General features: G+C 35.1%; 3 protein-coding genes and 1 pseudogene across 6 annotated transcripts; all 4 read left to right on the forward strand.

Moving 5' to 3' along the window:
- The first annotated feature begins 566 nt into the window (after nt 1–566).
- On the forward strand, nt 567–5,342 carry LOC100791641 (BEL1-like homeodomain protein 7). 3 transcript variants are annotated; one of them, XM_006577918.4, is made up of 5 exons: nt 567–1,061; nt 2,108–3,052; nt 3,686–4,038; nt 4,129–4,189; nt 4,328–5,342. In XM_006577918.4, the coding sequence occupies exons 2-5, from the start codon at nt 2,192–2,194 to the stop codon at nt 4,991–4,993; spliced, it is 1,941 nt and encodes a 646-aa protein (XP_006577981.1). In that variant the 5' UTR covers nt 567–1,061; nt 2,108–2,191; the 3' UTR covers nt 4,994–5,342. The 3 variants fall into 3 exon arrangements, with proteins under 3 accessions (XP_006577981.1, XP_003523566.1, XP_040870704.1); XM_003523518.5 differs by having other exon boundaries at nt 2,116–3,052; XM_041014770.1 differs by lacking the exon at nt 567–1,061 and adding an exon at nt 1,082–1,565.
- Nucleotides 5,343–6,884: 1,542 nt separating this feature from the next.
- Nucleotides 6,885–9,374, forward strand: LOC100792161 (BEL1-like homeodomain protein 11). Of its 2 annotated transcripts, none has more exons than XM_003523519.5 (5): nt 6,885–7,346; nt 7,504–8,335; nt 8,433–8,812; nt 8,913–8,973; nt 9,063–9,374. In XM_003523519.5, exons 2-5 carry the CDS (start codon nt 7,610–7,612, stop codon nt 9,216–9,218), a joined length of 1,323 nt encoding a protein of 440 aa, XP_003523567.1. In that variant the 5' UTR covers nt 6,885–7,346; nt 7,504–7,609; the 3' UTR covers nt 9,219–9,374. The 2 variants fall into 2 exon arrangements, with proteins under 2 accessions (XP_003523567.1, XP_006577983.1); XM_006577920.4 differs by having other exon boundaries at nt 6,887–7,346; nt 7,882–8,335.
- Nucleotides 9,375–10,363: 989 nt separating this feature from the next.
- On the forward strand, nt 10,364–15,414 carry LOC100786339 (uncharacterized; annotated as a pseudogene).
- Nucleotides 15,415–17,229: 1,815 nt separating this feature from the next.
- Nucleotides 17,230–21,039, forward strand: LOC100788475 (26S proteasome regulatory subunit 10B homolog A). Its single transcript, XM_003523717.5, has 10 exons — nt 17,230–17,492; nt 18,085–18,204; nt 18,519–18,655; nt 18,786–18,947; nt 19,131–19,217; nt 19,307–19,393; nt 19,479–19,616; nt 20,168–20,359; nt 20,433–20,531; nt 20,643–21,039. Exons 1-10 carry the CDS (start codon nt 17,393–17,395, stop codon nt 20,715–20,717), a joined length of 1,197 nt encoding a protein of 398 aa, XP_003523765.1. The 5' UTR covers nt 17,230–17,392; the 3' UTR covers nt 20,718–21,039.
- The last annotated feature ends 180 nt before the right edge of the window (nt 21,040–21,219 follow it).

Below are 21,219 nucleotides of genomic sequence, written 5' to 3' on the forward strand. Positions count from 1 at the left end.
GTACTGGCTTTTGATGCTTCACTATTAAGCCGATAAAGCTATTTTTTTCAGTTCAAAAGTCTTTTGCTGTATACCATCTTGTCATCCTTGGTTTAATTTAATTTCTTCAAAATATTGACCTTTATATAACCCCGTATTAAAATAAATACTAACTAATACGTGTATAACGTATGCAACATTGGTACATGTTAATGATAAATTGATAATCAGAAATAGTGCATATATAGGATAGGATGAGTATATTATATGTATGGGGTCAGCACATTGAGCACAAATATAAGATATATAAGCGTTGGTCGTATAAAAGGAACGTAATCATTCGTGAGGTGCAGTTGCAATTAGAAGACAAGAAGCATACACGTCGACGCGTGAATTTGTCACTTTCACCTACTCCCGAATAGCGAATCCAGCCAACCTTATATTCTTTCAAATTTCTTACATTGTTTTTTAATTTGGATGGGTTTGTTCTGAGATATTGCGTGTGCAACGTTGTGTTGAGTTCATTGCACCAAGAGAGAGAGAGAGAGAGGGATTATTATGATTTATGCGTTAAGTGGGAGTTTAAGGGAGGGAGGGTTACAAGTTACAGGTCCACCAACTGGTGGTTAGGGTTTGAACCCTTCCAAGCAAACAACCACCACCTTCCATCTTCTACACTCACACACACGATTTTCATGAGGCGTTTGCCACACGTGAGAAACTCGACAATGATTGACGCTGAAATTTACTAATTATTTATTCCTTTTTACCAATATCAATTTTTCTTTTTAGGAAAATGAATAAATAAAGTAGTTGGTGTTGGCGAGTAGACAAGTTCTACCATTTAATATTTAATAATAATAATAATAATAATATATTTTTTTTTGGTTGGTGCCGTTGTTCCAATGATAAGGAGGTCGGTCTTTGTTTGAAATATAATCTCTTGGGATTGCCATTTGTCTGGGATACATACCTCAAAAAACTCAACCTCAATTTATGGATTCTTGTCTATCACTTCTGCTCTGAAACCCACTCTTATTGAATTTTAGTCCCTTGTTACTGCTTCTATCTCTTACTTTCAGGTATTCTTTTTTCTTTCTTTCTAATTTTGTGTTTATAAAAAGTCTACCACAGAGTAGAAAGATTGTCTACTTCAAAAAAATAAAAAAAGTTGTGATGATGATGATTGATGATGTAGTGTTGTTTGAGGTATTAGATGATGCTTGTGATGGTCACTAGAGTGATGGGGGGTTTGAATTTGATGACTAAAAAAATAAAAGCTGAAAATTATAATGTTAAAGTTACTGTGACTGACCGGAGAAAAAATCTATAATTTGAGAAGTGAGATTCAACGAGTGAGGCACTTCGTGCGGGTCGGATTTTTCTTCTCTTGATTTATTGGTGCTTCCCTGTTTGAGTTATATTTTTTTTTTTTTTTGTTTTTCACCAATGAAACCATGTTATGTGAGGTGTGTTCCGGACAAGTGGAATTGTGGGATTCTTGTTTCATGGTTGCTTCGTTTCCGTGGTCTTTTTTTGTTATTTGTCAAATTCACATCACTTTATGCTCCCTCCATTTTGTCCGTGTAAGCATAATGAAACTTTGCGCATAAACATCTGCTTCTGTTTCTTCTGTTTGTGTATTTTCTCATTTTTTTTCTTCTTCTGCTTCTTCCATCCCATGAGAATTTGCATACCTGTCATAACTGAGTGCCATATTCGTCAAAGTGATCATGTGAGAATTACGACCTCGTAATAATTACTAGCTTGTTTTCCATTTGTTGGAACCGAAATGTTGGGGGTTAGTTAGTTGGGGTTTGAACTTTGAGACCAAAAATCAATTTTGTTCTTCTACCAGCTGTTTGGTCCCGTTTGGATGTGATTTTTCAAGCAATTAGTTACACCTTCCACGTTTTTAAGCAAAATTGATTATTGGAATTATTATGCTATGCATATCTTGATCGTCAAACAAAACATAGCCATATATTATGATCATGATTATACTATGTATGCATGTATTGATTGAAGTTCCCGTTGATCATCCTCTGTAGTTTCTGCTATACATTTTTAATTCTATGAGCTCTTGATGATTCAACCTTGCTCTTACCTTATTCACCTAACGAAACAGAATAGCAGGGGATTTTTGTTATAAAAGCGATGTGCAGCTGATTCCATTGTGAAGAAGAGAGCAGAAAGAAATCAGCTTATAATAATGTATCCCAACCAAGCCTTTTCTTTAGGGTCCTATGCGGAGATGATGTCTGGGACTTCTCTTTTTCCTCATGACTACAGTGAAACTGTAGGAGGAGGACAAAACGAGGTTAAGTTTATCACAGCAATGGGTGAGACAGTGACTATGCACTCTATTAATGGCCATTCCAATGCTGCAAGTGGTGATCCAGCATGCAACTCTTTTGCTGGGGATTCCCATGTTGTTTCAAGGACACAAATGGGAATGGTAGATAGTGAGCAAAACATCAATTGCCAGGGCCTATCTCTCAGTCTCGGGACACTCATGCCTTCTAATGCATCCGTCTCTCCATTTCAATACCAATATCACGACACGGGTCTCTTACCACTAATGAATGATTTTCCAAATATAAAGGGAACCATGTCTCTCAAAGATGATGAGGCCAATAACCTACATGGAGAGTTTAGAAGTGTTGAATGCATGGCATCTGTGTCCTCTGGAGGCTTTCATGACATGATAAAAAAGGAGGGTTTTTACAACCCCAACCACCCCTCAATGTGTCTTAAAGAAGTCCCCTCTGATCTACCAGGTTACTCAAACAGCATTTTGAACTCCCAATACCTTAAGGCGGCACAGGAGTTACTTGATGAAATAGTTAGTGTCCAAAAGGCTTTGAAGCAATCTGGAATGGAAAAACAAGAGAACAACCGTGACATTGGATTAGATGGCTCTAAAGATGCTGATGGAAAATCTACCAGTCAATCTATGCAAATGTCTTCTGCCCCTAATGGTTCCAGTGCCAATGCTTCTAGTGACCTATCGTCTGCAGAACGCCAGACCTTGTTGGACAAGAAAACAAAGCTTTTGTCCATGTTGGATGAGGTAGAGTCCATGTTATTATTATATTGCATTGTTTCTTTTCATTCCATTGACATAATTGGCTTAGTAATCTGTTTCCCATTTTCCTCGTAGATGTTCATGCTCAATGATAGACTATCAGATGAATAACATAAAAGATTATTATATAAAACAATTTTTTGGATATGATAACTTGTTTTTCCCAACTTTTTTACTCCTACATGAGAGTATGCGTGTGTTTTTGTTTTCTAGTTTATAAACCTCTGAACTTTTACACTGTTTGGAAGAGGTCTGCTGTACCTATGTGTATACTGTGTGGTTTGCAGAGATTCCAATTGCCCAAAACAGTAAACGAAGTAAATTGATTTCGAAATGTTAGCTGTCACGTCAGATTGAACTGGTGCACCACCATAAAGCCATTAATTATATAGTTGATGTTCACAAAGTTTATACGTTTTTAATTCTATTTGAATGAAGATTAATTAAGAGGACATAATATTGCTCTACAGTTATATCTATAATGTTTGTAGAATTCATTTGTTGCTCCAAAGTTTGAACGGTGTGTTTAACTATTGAAAAGACAGTTAGTTATGAATTCATGATAGTGTCGGCCAATGGCGGACTCCATAAAAAATTCCTTGTTTCCACTGGTTATAGGTAGATAAAAGATACAGACAGTACTGCCATCAGATGCAGATTGTGGTGTCATCTTTTGACATGGTTGCCGGGTGTGGAGCAGCAGAACCATATACTACACTTGCTTTAAGAACAATTTCTCGCCACTTTCGGTGTTTGCGTGATGCCATCAGTGGCCAAATTCAAGTGACACAAAGAAGCCTTGGGGAGCAAGAGGGAATACCCCGTCTCCGCTATGTGGATCAGCAACTTAGACAACAAAAGGCCCTTCAGCAACTTGGTGTAATGCGACAAGCTTGGAGGCCTCAGAGGGGGCTTCCTGAAAGCTCTGTTTCAATACTCCGTGCTTGGCTCTTTGAACATTTTCTTCATCCGTATGTCACATGTCACCCTCACCTTGTACTTGTTTTTTTGCAATAAATAACATTAAAATACTTCAACTTACATTTGATAATTGACACCAGTTACCCCAAGGATTCTGAGAAAATTATGCTGGCTAGGCAAACAGGCTTGACCAGAAACCAGGTACATTCTTAAAAACTGTTTCCATTAGAAACTTTGTTTCCTGCTTAAATGTTTTAATTAAACTGACAGTGACAAGCTAAGTTTCAGCTCTGTACCATGGTTGTTAATATTTGTTGAGGCATTCAATGTTGATATCAGGTGGCAAATTGGTTCATCAATGCAAGGGTGCGTCTCTGGAAGCCAATGGTTGAGGAAATGTACAAAGAGGAGTTTGGAGATTCCGAGATGAACTGCAACCTTTCATCTGAGAACAACACGGTCAAAGGTAAAAGAGATGATGTTCAAGAGTCTGATAACATTAACAATAATAATAATAAATGGGAAGAGTCACAGGACAATTTAGTAACTGTTGACAGTGTGCAAGTCCAACCTCAAGCAGAAATGGATAGAGTGGTCAATGTAGAAAATGTGGTGATGAATTCTGGAACTGGGAAATTGCAGGGTGACCAAAACCAACAAAGGCTTGGCTTGAACAACAACAACAACAGCAGCAGCAACTTTTATTCTATCTCAACCAACGAGAATGGTGGGGATGGAGGCCTAATGGGTACTTCTACTCATGCCACATATGATTTATCAGAGTTGGGTAACTTTACTGTGGGTAGCCACGTTTCCCTTGCATTGGAGTTGAGGAACTGTGAAAATGATGGGTTTGCCATGTCTGATGATGCCATACAGAAACGACGTAAGCAAACATTGTCCTCTTCCCCGGAGACTGATTTGCTAGATTATCATTTCACGGATTCAGGAAAGCAACAGCACAGGTTTGGCAATCCCCATTTGCTGCATGAGTTTGTCGTATGAAATCTAGCAAAAAATATTTGATGATTTTAATGGATCTCTGAAGAGGTGTACCTCAACAAAGCTGAAAGAGAAAGCCTATGCGGTGTTGCTGCTGCTGCTGATGCTACCTTTTTTTTTCTTCCTCATTCTTGTTGCCCATTGTTCGTAAAAGTGATGTAAATCACGAAACCGTACAAAATATACAGGTAGACATGTGTAGATATTTTCGCTTGTAATATTTTACAGATGATTGGTTGTATGTATGTGCAGGCAATTTTTGTAAGGATAAAAGAAAAACTCTCGTGCATTATGTTGAATAATAAGGAATCTTGTAAAAGAAAAAAAAACACGGTAACAAGTACGATGTGAATATTGATTCTTGTTAGTAAATTCACGGCATGTCGTGTGTGTGTGTGTGGTCCATATGCGCACCTTAGTCTGTGTCATTGATGAATCATGATGATGATGCTTCATAACTTGCACGGAGGAAAGGAGCAGTACAAATGCGATTCAATTCAATAATATATTAAACCATGTCCTTGCTTTTAAAACAACTGATATTGAAACAGGATTCTTTCACATGAAGGTTTATTTTTATGGTTTGAAAGTGGCACAGACTTGTGGCATTAATAGGATATTAATTTAGAAATTAGATGAGAGGGAGTAGGGGGGTGTTTGATGTAGGTATGCCGGCCTTTTACAGACTAAGGTTACAGAGGGAGAAAGGGACAAGTGAAGGAGTCCAAAGGAACAAAGATCATAATCATTACTAAAGCATCAAAACGGACCAATAGGCTCCTCAAAAACAATCTCAGGCTCAGCACTCAGCAGCACAATACAATGAATGAATGAATGAATGAATGAGTGAATACAGCCACCCTCACCTTTGAGTGGTTTTTTATTTTATTTATTTAAATTTAGAGTTTTTAATATGGTTTGAGAAATTGGGATAATCAGTGTCCTTTCAACATCCCTATGCATGCCCACAACACCAAACGGGAAAAAAGTAAGATATAATTTATACAGGCTCACAAACTGACGATCCTAGAACTGGGAGTGTGCAAAAGATAGCCCACTTTTCTCCTCTTCTTGCAGATCACAACAATACAATGAACAGAACAGTTTCACCTATGGAGGGCTCCCCCCTCCCTGTGGTGAGAGGGAAAGAAAGAGATTTACACTGTTTGGAGCTGCTTTTGAGTCTCCCAAAAAAAAAATACAACTGCAGGGACTAAAGCTGGAAGATTGATGCTTTTGCTTGATGTTTTATAGTCAGGAAAGTTGGGGACCATTTTATTTTATTGTCATTTTCTATGTTTTCTAACATAGCCAATTAACTTGGCTTCTTTAAGAAAGGCCAGAACTGTGCCATAGACCCATAGGGTCTGAGGGTAGATGATAGATAGATATAGATCTGCTGGTAAAGAGACGGGTAAATTATTGTAATATTCATTGAATTAATTTTCGAACGCATATTTTACATCATTGTTGATACTTGAATCGCAGAAACTGCAAGGGCTATAAAGGTGCCTCGGGTCTACTTGAATCTGTACCCTTAACTTTGTGGACAATTAGGAAAACTTGTTAGATAGCTTGGATTATTTTGTGATTACAATTCTAATCAATCGTATTTAAATATTTTAATTTATAAGAAAAAATTAGTAATACTTAATTATATATTATATAGAGATTAACGGAGAGCATAGTTTTGGATCACTTAATATTTTTTCCTAATAAAACATTCTCTATTATTAATTGAAATATATAAGAAATCATGCTTCTTATTTAATAAAAATTATCCAGCACCTTGTCACGTGTCGGCTGCTGCGTGGGAGTTTTCCCACTTTTTTCTTAACAAAATCTCTCACTTTGATTATTTATTTTTTATAAATCCGTGCAAAAGCACGAGTCCACAGCTAGTTTGCTTTAAAATGATTGTTTGTTACCACTGTTGAGTGTTGAGTATATTGAGCAGCAGGAACTTTCTTTCTTTGCATCTTAACTGCGCCAATAAGTAGTTCGAATTAATGGTTTAAACAGTTGTACAACCTTTGTCCTGTTTTCAAGATTGTTAGCTTGTGTTTTAACTTTTAACCTCAGATGCTCTTCACAACAAGGCACAAGCTAGTTCTCTTCTAATAATAAAATCATCTCTTGTCTTGTGTGTGATATTGGCTTGTGTCAGCTCCAAATTTGGTTAGAGTCCTCACTCACATTTTTCTTACTAGAGAAGAGAAGAGAGAGGAGCTGGCTTTCCCCCAACATCAATGGCTTTAGTCTCTCTCCACCTTGAAACTTCGGAGCTGATTGTGACCACTGATTATCCTCGCCAATGAACCCACTGCTCAACCTCGATGGGGCTTCATGCGACGTGGTACGGATTCTCCACTTCTGTCTATTATTTCAGATAGCTTTTTACTCAAATAGTTTCTTCAGTACGTCTAAATACAGTCTCCATTTCCCTTTCCTCATTCTATCTTTTTCACAATTCTGAATCATATGGGGCTCATATTTACTCTCTTTCACTGTAGTGGAGAAAAAAAAAAAAGCAATTTCCCAATAGCTTCTTCTTCACTTTGTTAGTTAGACTAGGAAAACTTGTTTACAACCAACAACACTAAAACTCTTACCGTTATTATGTCCAACTCTATTACCTATCATCAAAACCAATTTGAGAACCAAGAGCTTGATGCTTATGGCTCTTCTATGAGGCTCAACAATGCATTTCCTGAGGCCTTGGGAGCATTTCCTACTAGCATTGGAGTAGTTGCTGAGGGCTCTGAGATAAGCCACACTAGGCATTTGATGGATCTTCTTGGAGCAGCAAATGAGAGCAATCACCACCAAACTGCTCAAGGGCTTTCTCTTTCTTTAGGCTCTCACATGCTTGTTCCTTCTGATGAATACAGGCATCCCCACCAAAGACCCTTAAACCCGGGTCTCATCAACCCCAATTACTTCATGTCTGGACAAGAGGCACGTGAGCCTTGTAACAACCCACCTGTGGAGCAGCATAATATAACCAGTGACTACTTTTACAATACTGGGAGTGGCACTTTTGCTTCTTCTTCCCCTTTGAACAACCGTTCTCCTAATTCCACCAGCTCTTATGCTGCTGTCATTGGGAACTCCAGGTACCTCAAACCGGTTCAGTCCCTTCTTGAAGATCTTGTTGATGTTGGTGGAAATGTGGTTGATAGAATCAATGAGAAGTATGCTGAGAAGTTGTTTCGTGGGAGTAGAGGCAGTGCTAGGACACTTTCCTCAGAGTTGAAGGCAGAGTTGGGGAATAATGGTCATTTATTGGCTGACAAACATGAACATCAAATCAAAATTGCACGGTTGATTACTTTATTGGATGAGGTTGGTTTGCTCTCACTAGCTTGGATATGACTTTGGACTTGAAAGTTGAAACTGATATTTTCTTTTATTTTATTTTTTTGTTGTGCTCAAATTTCAGGTTGAGGGAAGGTGTGAGAAATACTACCATCAAATGGAAGAAGTGGTGTCATCTTTTGAGATGATAGCAGGTTTGGGAGCTGCGAAGTGTTACACTGCTTTGGCACTTCAAGCCATGTCAAGGCATTTCTGCAGCTTGAGAGATGCCATATTGTCACAAATAAATGCTGAGAAAAGAAAACTCTTTCAGGATTTACCTAAGATCAGTAGTGGGTTGTCTCAACTAAGCTTGTTTGATAGAGACAGTAGACAGAGTAGAATGTCTCTCCAACAACTTGGGGTGATCCGAAGCCAACGCCAAGTTTGGAGACCCATCAGAGGGTTGCCTGAAACCTCTGTGGCTATTCTTCGTTCTTGGCTCTTCGAGCACTTTCTCCACCCGTAAGCTATTAAATTAGGTTCTTGTTTTCTTAATCTTATTATGTCACTACCTACCCGCCTTAAAAAAATGTTGATTTGATTTGATATCTGATTCATGCAGTTATCCTAATGATTCTGAAAAGTTAATGCTGGCATCTCAGACAGGTTTAACTAAAAACCAAGTAATTCCTTATCCAAAACATAACGGTTTCCTAGTTCTTTTAACTATGATGTGATGGTCATGTTGGTGGTGTCTTTATTGTTGCTTCAGGTCTCAAATTGGTTCATAAATGCACGAGTACGGCTATGGAAACCAATGATAGAAGAAATGTACAAAGAGGAGTTTGGAGAGTTTTCTGAAGACTCCAACCCGGCTGGTAACAACTACTTGACGAGGGAAGATACCACGGATTGTGTAGAGGATTGAATCAAAAGCTCCAGTGAACAAAAAACTTATTGTTTGACAAACATGGGCCTTTAAATGCTTGCCTTTTTCCTCCAAAATCGAGAGATAAACATTATGTAACATGACAAGATGATGAGCCAATATGTTCGGGTGAAATTCAAGATTTGTTTTTTTGAATGCTGAAAATTCAAGATTTGGAAAATCATGACTTATGATGTTCCTTAGATTAAGTGACCAGCTTGTAACACATCGTGAGGCTTGTTATGTCAGGTTTGCAATTAATACCAGTTTATAGGATTAAAAAAAAAGCTGAGGGCTGTGGATGAGATCATAAGAAGATCGCATTATGAGAAATTCACAATTTGTTTCACAACCCTATCCACCAGTGACACTTGCGTATGAGCACGTTCTTTGTTATCTTGTAATAAATGAGATAGCCAATTTCATGAGATTTGCTCTGAAAAATCAAATTAATAAAGAATAAGTTACTTTTCTTTACAAGTAACTAATAATATTAAGTTTTTTTTAATTATTCTTGGATTAATTATGATACAAATTATCTTAATGATAGACACATATTACCTTTTTTAATAGTAACAGAATTAATTGTGGTATAAATTATTTTAAATTTAAATTAATGTTTACACAAGTTATCCTTTTTAATTATAATCAAATTAATTTTGATTAAAATTAGTATCATAATTAATTTGATTATTTTTATAAATGCTAACTTCTATCTAATTAATTAAATTTTAACTTACAAAGATAACCTATAAGATAAATTATATTTTAATTAATTTAATTTCAATTTTTAAAAAATAATTTATATCATCATTATTTTGATTACTTTTTTTAAAAAATATAACTTATATCTATAATTACAATTAAAAGATGTAAAAAGTTTTTGTTGCGTAAGAGGAAGAGTATTTTTTTTGCACTCCCTACACAAAATAATTGTTTTTTCTTTGTGTATTTTTTTTTTTTTAACATTTCCTCTAACACGAAAGAAACATTATTCCACTGTGTATTTATCAACAAAATCATTTTTCCGGGAAAAGGATATTTTAGGAGCAAAAGTTTTTTGAATGCACGTGGGGGCGAGGATAGCAAAATGGAGATTAGAATAGTAATTCGTATTTATTTGAATGGCATTACAGTATGTTGCAGGCCCATACATTTCTTCGCCCGATCACGGTGAGAACTGAGAAGATAGTGTATGAGACATGAGTTCAGTTGAAGTGTCTGATTGGGGACTAGAAAGTAGAAACACAAAGAGAAGACGAGTCCTCGAGATTCCTAAACCAACTTTGCAATCGCACCTCGAATCAATCGACACTCAGCGGAAACCCTAGAAAGTAATAATAATAATAATAACAATAGAATGCGAATTTATTAGAGATTGCAAAAGGTGGGAAGAGGAATGGCGAAGCATTCGGTGGCAATGGCGAAGAAGCGGTGGCTGATAATGTTGGCGGCATTCCTGTCCGTCTCAACAGTGACGGTGCTCTTAATGAGATCCAACAACTCCGATTCCTGCAACACCAACCATTTTACTATTGCACAAGATAATAACCAGATTCGTTCCCCTGTCCAACTCACTAATGCCGCTTCCAGCCCCCTTAATTTCATGAAGTCCAAGCTAGTTCTCATGGTTTCGCACGAGCTTTCTCTTTCAGGTGCTTTATTACATGCCAAATCCAATCTCTCTTTTTCCTTTTTTCAGTTTGATGATATGAAAACATACGGATTGGATTCACATTCACTTGCAGGAGGGCCTTTGCTTCTGATGGAGTTGGCGTTTCTGTTGAGAGGCGTTGGTTCCGATGTCGTTTGGATCACTAATCAGAAACCTTCGGAACATGATCAGGTTATTTACAGTTTGGAAAGCAAGATGTTAGACAGAGGAGTGCAGGTGATTTACTCTCTTCAGTCTTCCCTTTTTGTTGTTATTTGGGTGACAGTGGTGTATGCATGGTTTCTTGGTTCAGTATCTATGATATCTGTGTTTTGAGAGAGGAGATTCATGTGATGCGATACCAACTTGGTGTAGCCGCATAAAGTCATGGAGCTCAAAGTAAATAATGGGGCTGCCATAGAAAATCATTGTGTGATTGATTGAATAAGATTGTACAAGGCAATATAACTAAATGGGATGGGAGAGATGAGTGTATTATGTAAGCTAACATGCAATACTAACTGAATGGATATGAGCTTAGCTACTCTAACTGAATCCAAGTGATGTAGGGATTCAGTTATAACCTGCCATCGAAGTCAACTGAACTAATAACTCTAGTTTCTATTATACGATTAGTAAACATGTGTATATTATACAGTCATGTAGCTCCAACATAAATCATGAGGGAGCCATAGTGATTGCTCGATATGAACATTAGTTTACTGCTAGTGAATATTCATCAATCATCACCCCTCCCCCCATTAACTTTAATGGATAATATTCTTCTATTTTTCTACTCACATTTAATTCGTGGCAATTTAGAATCTTGCAATTGAAAGTCCTTTATGGTGAGTGTCAAGTGAATGCTGGATGATTTATTTGTTTTATTTTATTTTTTGTGTTTGCAAATGTAAAGTTGTGTGCATCAATAATCAATAAATGATGAACCTCCAGTGAAAGTAGCTTTAAATATATTTTAGTTGCCCGAAGTTTACCTTGATTTTGGTTTTGGTCCCTATATTGTAAAAGGTTGGTTTTTGATTCCTATTGTTTCATTTTGTTTAGATTTTGGTCACTGTAGTTTAGCAACATTGATTTTGATAGTTTTCTCTTGAAGGGTATGGGTGGTGGCGTATTGCTAGCAGCAGAGACCAAAGCTTAAATGGAATGAAATCATAGGAGCCAAAAAACAAGTAGTTTTAAAATATACCAAAAAATAAAATCAAGATAAACTATAGAGACCAAACATGGATTTGAGCAGGGAAAGTATATGACTAATTAATCTGCTATTCCTGTTAACCTAATAACTGAATTTAGACATTTAACCACTGGAGATGCTGGAGGATGAATATGCTATTGCCATAAGCTTGTTGAAATATCTTTCCATGATTTCAATTTTGCATTGATTTCTTAAAAAATAATTGATAAACAGAGGAATTGTTTGTCACCCCTTTCTTCTGTTTCTTGAATTGATTGAGTTGGATATTAGTTCTGATCTGTAAGAAATGGCTACACCAGCATTTTGTATGCATGTGTTATTGAACTTCTAAGTGCGTCCTTTATTTACTTGTTTGGCTCCTGTTAGGTCCTGTCTGCCAAAGGTGAAAAGGCTATAGATACAGCTCTCAAAGCAGATATGGTCATTCTAAATACTGCTGTAGCTGGGAAGTGGCTGGATGCCGTTCTCAAGGAAAAAGTTGCCCATGTTCTTCCAAAGGTTTTATGGTGGATTCATGAAATGCGAGGGCATTATTTCAAAGTGGAATATGTTAAGCACCTCCCTTTTGTTGCAGGTGCCATGATTGATTCACATACAACTGCAGAGTACTGGAAGAATAGGACTAGGGAGCGTTAGGGTATGCTTCCAACATCATCTGATAGATTTTTACCACTACTTGTTCTGTGTGACTGCTATAATCTGAGTTGTGTTTCTAACTGTATGCTTTGGTCCAACTTTGTAGGATTAAAATGCCTGAAACTTTTGTTGTACATCTTGGAAATAGCAAGGAGCTTATGGAAGTTGCAGAAGATAGTGTGGCAAAGAGAGTTCTTCGTGAGCATGTTCGGGAATCTCTTGGAGTGAGAAATGATGATCTACTTTTTGCCATCATAAATAGTATGATCTCTTCCTTGTTGGGGTCACTACCAATACTCATTAGATATTCATTTGTAGTTCACTGGACTAGTTTTATCCAATCTAATGCATGATTTTCCAGCAAAGTAGCAAGTTTATTGCCTGATTAACATTTTTTTATTGTTAGTTTCTCTCCCTTTTGTTGTGCATGCCAATTCAAACCTTTCCTATGTGTAGTGTTTATAAATTGTATCCTTTTATTCATTTTGACATCCTATTTCCAGTCTATATTTTAAGGCCCGGGATGATATAATTGCAGGTGTTTCTCGTGGTAAAGGGCAGGATCTATTTCTTCACTCCTTTTATGAAAGTTTGCAACTCATTCAGGAGAAGAAACTCCAGTTGCCATCTTTGCATGCTGTGGTAGTAGGGAGTGATATGAATGCTCAGACGAAGTTTGAAATGGAACTTCGCAAATTTGTTGTTGAAAAAAAGATTCAGAATCATGTTCACTTTGTTAACAAAACCCTGGCTGTGGCTCCTTACCTGGCTGCTGTTGATGTTCTTGTTCAGAATTCTCAGGTATCATCTGATATATACTCTGCCAAGCTGATTATGAAACAGAATGTATGTTTCACTCTATTCTTTGGTAAAATGAAAGTTGCTATATGACTGCAACAGGGGAGCAACATCACTCTCGAAATTCTAATAGAAATCTTTAACTTTTTTCAATGAAATATAATTTTTAAGTTCTTTTGAGTTCTGCTTACTGTTTATTTTAGATTTTGGGCTTCATTCATGAATGTGCTTCTCACCATATCAGGCACGGGGAGAATGTTTTGGAAGGATAACCATTGAAGCAATGGCATTTCGGCTGCCTGTACTGGTATCTCCTTTACTATATATACTATAGTTGCCTTGTCAATACGACCTTTCCATTTATAATTTTTAATGGCCACTGAGCATTTCATTTTTGTAAGCTTTTATGGCCTTAATGAATCACCAAATTTTCGTTTTGGATGCTAAAAAAATTCAATTATTTGTGTTTCTTTCCTATGCATGCTCATTAGCTACATCCTTGTGTCCTTGTGGAAATTCCAACTCTTAATTTATTTATCTATCAGTCCATCTGAGTTTTAAGCCCTTGAATTTTCTTTTGTTGTTTTTTTAAAGGAAAAATACTAGGATAACTTTTGGCAACTTGAGTTTCACCCTATGCACTGTTCTTTTGAATATGTCAACCTTTGTCACTTATTTACCTTCCAATTTGCTCAATCCTCTACCTCCACCTTCTAGTTATCCAGGTTGTTTTTAATGTATATTTTCCTGATTATTTAAATCAGGGCAAACTAGCAGAGAAGTATATTTTGGTTTCTATATGTCTTTTTTATCAAGAATATTTATTCATAGGAAGTTACTAATAATATGCAGCCAGTGCTGGGCTAACATGAGTGAGATACAGAATACTGTCTATACTTTGATTCCTGGTGATTTCAATTAGGGCACGAGACATTTTAGTTTGGCTAATTGTTGTACATCTACCCTCCCTAAATCTTACTTGGTGGGATCTCCCTTTTTAGTTGTTGTACATTGATGACATTGATGTTTAATTATGCTTTTTATTTGAAATTTATTATTTATCACACACATAGAAGATTGTTTGTGTCTATCTGTGTTTATCTGCTAAAACAATGCCCTATCGTTTTGCTTTTGGAATGTTTCAATGCTGTTTGGGAATCTATACAATCGCAAACATGTCTGTGCATTTTTCTTTTTGTTTTTTTTTCCTAGTAACTTCTGTGTTAATTACAAATATTACCAGGGAACTGCTGCTGGAGGCACGATGGAGATTGTGGTGAATGGGACAACCGGTTTGCTGCATCCTGTTGGGAAAGAAGGCGTGACACCTCTCGCGGAGAACATTGTGAAATTGGCTAGTCATGTTGAGAAGAGGCTAACAATGGGAAAGAAAGGGTATGAAAGAGTGAAGGAGAGGTTTCTGGAGCACCATATGTCGCAGAGAATTGCATTGGTTCTGAAGGAAGTTTTACAGAAGGCTAGGCAATAGACATTAAATTAACCAGGTTAGGTACTTCACTGTTAAATTGTATATTTATTCCACAGGAAAAAGTGAATGGTTTGGTGAGAATGAATTGTATATCCAATGTCCTTTATACAATACAGGAATGCGAGCAAGTCTGACACTCTTTTTGACACGTACTTCATTATTAGTTGAAATGGATGTAAAACTCGCTAAATAAAGTGGCTATCACTCTATTTGGCAAGTTTAACATAAATTTCAACTAATAATAATTGTGTTTTAGCTAAAGAAAAAATAGAGTATGTTGACAATAGTGCATTGCTAATATTTCTTTGTATCCATTGAGATGAGATACAATTATTTTCCATGTATCGGGGCGCTTCTTGTTTTGTTTGCCAGGAGCATCAAGACAAAGAATTTTTGCGATTGTGGCTGAGTTTATTTTGATAAAACAATTATTTTATTTGTTTTTAGTGGGGTTTTGGGAAAAAATAAAAATGAAAAACACACTAAACCAACTTGGTTTTCTTAGGAATAAGGGGAATCACTTGGTTAGTTAGTTTGTGATTAAATGAATTAACTTATCAACTTATTACGTGGTTTAAAAAAGATGGCCTCTTCCTAAACCTTTATTTATTCTTCTTAATCTTATTATTGCATGCACCAAGTGACAAAACCGGTATATCTCGTAGAAATAGAAACTATACTAAAGTTTATTAACATGTAGAGATCACGAGAATTAAATGTATTTTATTCTAGAACTAAAAAAATTTCTTGAAAACATAATACTAAGACTTACAGATAAATACTTACACCATATTAAAAAATATATATTGAATTACATTAATATTAAATTCACAACAAATATGTACAAAAAAGTATTAATATTTAAATTATTATCACGTCATCAATATGGAAATATATTAATATCTGCAAAAAAAATATAGTTAATATTTAAATTATAGGGTAAAAAATACAAAATATTAAATATTTTACATAAAAAATACATCTATCTATTATATGAAGAAATGTTTTATCACGTCAGGTAATGTCGCATTTCAACTCTTGCTTAATCAATATTTTTTCGAATGAAACCATTATCAACCATTTTCTTAAGTTAAAATATGAAGGATATACGCTTATTTATTACTAACAAGGAATTTTTCTTTTTTATATTTAATTAATAAATTATAAATAATTGATAACAAAATGTTTTATATAAAAAATCGTTTACTGAGACCGGATAGACTTTTTTTATTGTATTTCACCTCATTAATCTGGAATGAGGTTTATAAATTAATATAACTAAAATAATTAGGTCAGTAAATTTTTTAAAATACTCTATCGAATTGCATCCTTTTTCATATCATTCTATTGAAATATTTTTTTAATGATTGTTTGAATTATTCTTTCTAATAAGTAAATAATCCTATTCGACCTTGCTAAGAATGTGTTTTAAAAATCATTTGAAATATTTCAATCTATACAAAATGCTTGTATTGTTTTTATTATAAGAAATCCATCAACATAAGTTGTTTGAGTTATTTAAATATAAATCAACTAATTTTAATCTAATTATATTATATGTACCTGAAAAATTTAAATCTAACTGTATATGAGTTCCATGTAAACCTATTATTATAATCAATCGATCGATATAAGTTATCTAAATTTTAATAAATATAAATCCATTTCTAATTAATATAAATTTATAATTAATTTAATAATTATTCTTTCAAAAGCTAATATATATATATATATATATATATATATATATATAGGTTGGATTATTAATAAGGATTAAATATGTTTTAGGTCTCTAATAAATTAATAATTTTTTTTGAGTTCCTAATAAAAAAAATTATTTATATTGAATCCCTAATAAAATAAAAGTTTTATTTTCCCTTTTAATATAATATCTATTTTTTATTTTATTTCTTATAATATTTATTTTATTTTATATTGGTCTCTTTAAAAAATATTTGATAAAGACTAATAACATATGATCTACAAATTTTACTTTAAGGTCAAAAATGAAAAAATAAATTTATTATAAATTACTTATTTTATTAAAAAATAATTTTAAAAAAATTAGCTTAAACAAATGAACCCCTATCTTATTAGATTTGAGACGCTCAAAATTAATTAGAAAAATCTTACTGTATTAATTTATATTAGATTAGATTTATTAAAATTTCATTCCTATATTTATTTCGGGTTCAAATTTTAATTCTAACCTGGAGGAGGGGCAATTTGGTGGTTGAGTTAAATACGTAGTGTTACTGTGTTAGTGGTAAAATTTTGATACATAGCGTTCTGCTTCGGTTCACAAGGCACCAGCTGCTCCGTTCTGCTTCGGCTTCAGAGTTTGTGTAACATTCTCCTTCCTTCTTCCGATTTCGAAGATGGCTGAAGCAGAGGATGCCGTAAGACGCCGTAATGCGGTCGCCGAGTATCGGAAGAAACTTCTCCAGCACAAGGAATTGGAATCCAGAGTCCGATCCGGTTTGTCTCTCACTTTAATAGCGTCCACAATTCCTCCATGCTTTCAGTTTTGACTTATTCTCGAAACTCGCAGTTTTAGGGTTTTGTGATTGTGGTTCCGCTTGGTTTCAGACAACCCTATCATAGTCCTTTGATTGGGTTTTTTGTTTTTTGGGGACAAAAGTTTCTGCGGTCCGGTTGAGTTTAGAGCCGGACCTAGGTTAAATTTGATTTTGATGATTTTACATCTTCTTTTCTACGAATTAGGGTTAGGTTATCAACTGGATCTATTGTTAAAATCAACTGAGATTCTTTTGATGAAACAAGTGAATTCCTAGTTGAGCAATGAAATGTAGTCACAGTTCTTAGTCAGAGAGGACACGATCATTATATTTGAGCATGGTTGTTGATGGATAAGCCACAATTTGTTTTTAGCATGTCCTATGCCATTTCAGAAAACGGGAATTCCTTTTTGCTTATAATTTTTTTTATGATTAGATTCATTAAATTTCTTTTTTACTGTAGCACAATTTTCTTCCGGATTTTATTTATGGACTTCAATTGCTTTAGATGAGACTGGTGACTGACTTTGGATTAAAAACATAAATTGCAGTCAGGGAGAATTTGCGAGCTTCAAAGAAAGAGTTCAATAAAACAGAAGATGATTTGAAATCTCTTCAAAGTGTTGGGCAGATTATTGGCGAAGTTCTCAGGCCTCTTGACAATGAACGCCGTAATTATTCTGTCCTTTTATTTTGATATTTGAATCTCATTGTTCAACTTCACTCTTCTTTAATTGTGTTGCCAACCTAACGTTTTATAAATACTGAGTCGCATGAAGCTTTTTTCTTTTTTGTTCCTTTATCCGTCGAGCTAATTCTGTTACTTGTGAATATAAAACATGCATGTCTTACTGATTCTTGATTATTTTTTCATAATTAAATTTTCCAAGCTAACTACCAAATAAATTATCCCTTCTGTTTCCTGATTGATATGAACATAAGAGTAATCAATGGTTATAGAATTTGTTTGTTATTGTTTTCTCAGTGATTGTTAAAGCAAGCAGTGGTCCCAGGTATGTGGTTGGTTGCCGCAGTAAAGTGGATAAGGAAAAATTGACTTCAGGGACAAGGGTGGTTCTTGATATGACAACACTCACCATAATGCGAGCTCTTCCTCGAGAAGTAAGTCGTAGTTTATTATTTTAATATTTTCATTTTATGAACATGTTCTTTTCCTGTTGTGCTAAGATCTGATTTATTGGATCCCTGGTGGTCACTATTGTCTCTAATTCTTTGTCGTTGGAGTTGCCAGGTTGATCCAGTAGTTTACAATATGTTGCATGAAGATCCTGGTAATATCAGCTACTCAGCTGTTGGTGGCTTATCTGATCAGATCAGGGAATTGAGGGAGTCAATTGAACTGCCTCTAATGAATCCTGAGCTCTTCCTTCGAGTTGGAATTAAACCTCCAAAGGTGATTTACCTTTTTACTGCTCTTTCTAGTCTCTGATTTCTATTAGTGTTAATCTATGTTTTAGATTTTTAGTAGCTTTGTTATGTCATTTTTTCTACATATTTTTTTAGTGGAAGCTTATTTGTAATGGCCGTACTTTTGAATTTTACATTTAATCAAAATCTTTTCAATTCTAATTTTCAGGGTGTTCTCCTTTACGGGCCTCCTGGTACTGGTAAAACATTGTTAGCTAGGGCAATTGCAAGTAATATAGATGCAAATTTCCTAAAGGTCAGATTATGTTTCTTTTATAAATTCTGTGTGCTTTGAAGTCTTCTTCATTGTAAAATTTATTTTACCTTCCCTTCATTCTGATGTAGGTTGTTTCAAGTGCCATAATTGATAAGTACATTGGAGAAAGTGCCAGGTTAATCAGAGAGATGTTTGGTTATGCACGTGATCACCAGGTGAGATAATTGTGTGAAATTGTCTTCCTATAGGTTTACACATACTAATTGAAAGATGTTCTAAATCTATACATTACTTGATTAGCCTTGCATCATTTTTATGGATGAGATCGATGCCATTGGAGGTCGCCGTTTCAGTGAGGGAACAAGTGCAGATCGTGAGATTCAGAGAACGCTAATGGAGCTGCTTAATCAACTTGATGGATTTGATCAACTTGGAAAGGTATATTTAATTCCATAATCCCATTTAACTTAGTTAAAAGCTTGATCCGTTGTAGCAAATTCCTAGGTTAAGGAATTTTTGTCTTTTTATTTTTGTGGAGGTAGTGGGTGGTAGGTCTGTGGTAAGCCTGTACAGAATGCAACTCATTATTTTTATTTTTTTTTAAATGTTATAGACATGGTTATGCATATTAAATAAAAAATATGGAGAATGCAAGCCCTTATGTTCAAAATGTTTCTAATGTGAAAAATGAACTTGCAAATTGTGTTATGAATCATAATGTTTACAAATTGAAAGAGCTGTTATTTCATAATTTGTGAAGTTGAAAATCAATTTTGTACATGCCTTTTAAGGTATGGAATTTTTTTTATTATTTTATTAGACAGTTCATTCCTTTATAAGGTATAATTCAAATGTAATAAATATAGAAGCATTGACCTTTTCTCATTCATGTATTCTTATGGATATTTTGATTTTTTCTACAAATGACTGCTGAACAAAAATTTAATGGTGGATTCATGATGACACTACTGTCTCCATTTCTGCTGTAGGTTAAAATGATAATGGCAACAAACCGACCTGATGTACTTGACCCTGCTCTCCTGCGTCCTGGGAGATTGGATAGAAAAATAGAAATCCCTCTGCCTAATGAACAATCAAGGATGGAAATTCTTAAGATTCATGCTGCTGGTATCGCTAAGCATGGTGAAATAGACTATGAAGCTGTTGTGAAGCTTGCAGAGGTGAGTGCAGTTGGCTTGGGTGGGTTTTATCAACAGTTAGTACATGTCTGATGTATTTGCAATTTTTGTGCAGGGATTTAATGGGGCTGATCTTCGAAATGTCTGCACAGAAGCTGGAATGGCAGCAATTCGTGCAGAGCGTGATTATGTGATCCATGAAGATTTTATGAAGGTGAGTTCCTTGTTTAGGAAGTAAATTTTCTGTGTATTGATGGTCACGAAGGGTCTACCTCTCCTTGTCACTTTATGGGGATAATAAATTTATTTCTTACTTCGGTTCCAGGCTGTTAGGAAACTGAACGAGGCAAAGAAACTTGAATCCAGTGCGCACTACAGTGCTGATTTTGGTAAAGACTAGAATCTATTGCAAAATTCTTGCAGAGCCATGGATATCTAGGCAGTGCATCTTGAGTTGGAAATACCTCGAGCAAGTTACTCAATTCGTAGAGCTAAGCGTGATGTTCCCTTTGGGTTATGGCTTGTGTTTTCCGAATTCTAAAATTGGAAGGGTAACTTAATCAAACGGTAAAAGGGATGTTCAATTTAATTGTATTATTGTTGCCCCCACCCCACCCAAACCCCTTTTTTTTCTGGACTGTAGAAGGGCAACTCATATTTTATACTGGATCTTGGGATGTGCACAATTTGCTTTATATTTTAAAAAAATTAAAATTGTCTAATTTTACACATTTACATGATTGTCAATTTATTCTTTTTTTTTAAAGAGTAGAATAACCACACCCTGCTAATTATAGCTTTGCTTTTCTGGATATTATGATTGTATGTGGAGACGTTAAAACTATTTTTTTCGGGAGGAAAGAGGGTTGGCAGTGTTATAATTATTTATTCCACGAATTTAA

Source organism: Glycine max, chromosome 4, assembly GCF_000004515.6.
Source record: "Glycine max cultivar Williams 82 chromosome 4, Glycine_max_v4.0, whole genome shotgun sequence".
Taxonomy (NCBI): Eukaryota; Viridiplantae; Streptophyta; class Magnoliopsida; order Fabales; family Fabaceae; genus Glycine; species Glycine max.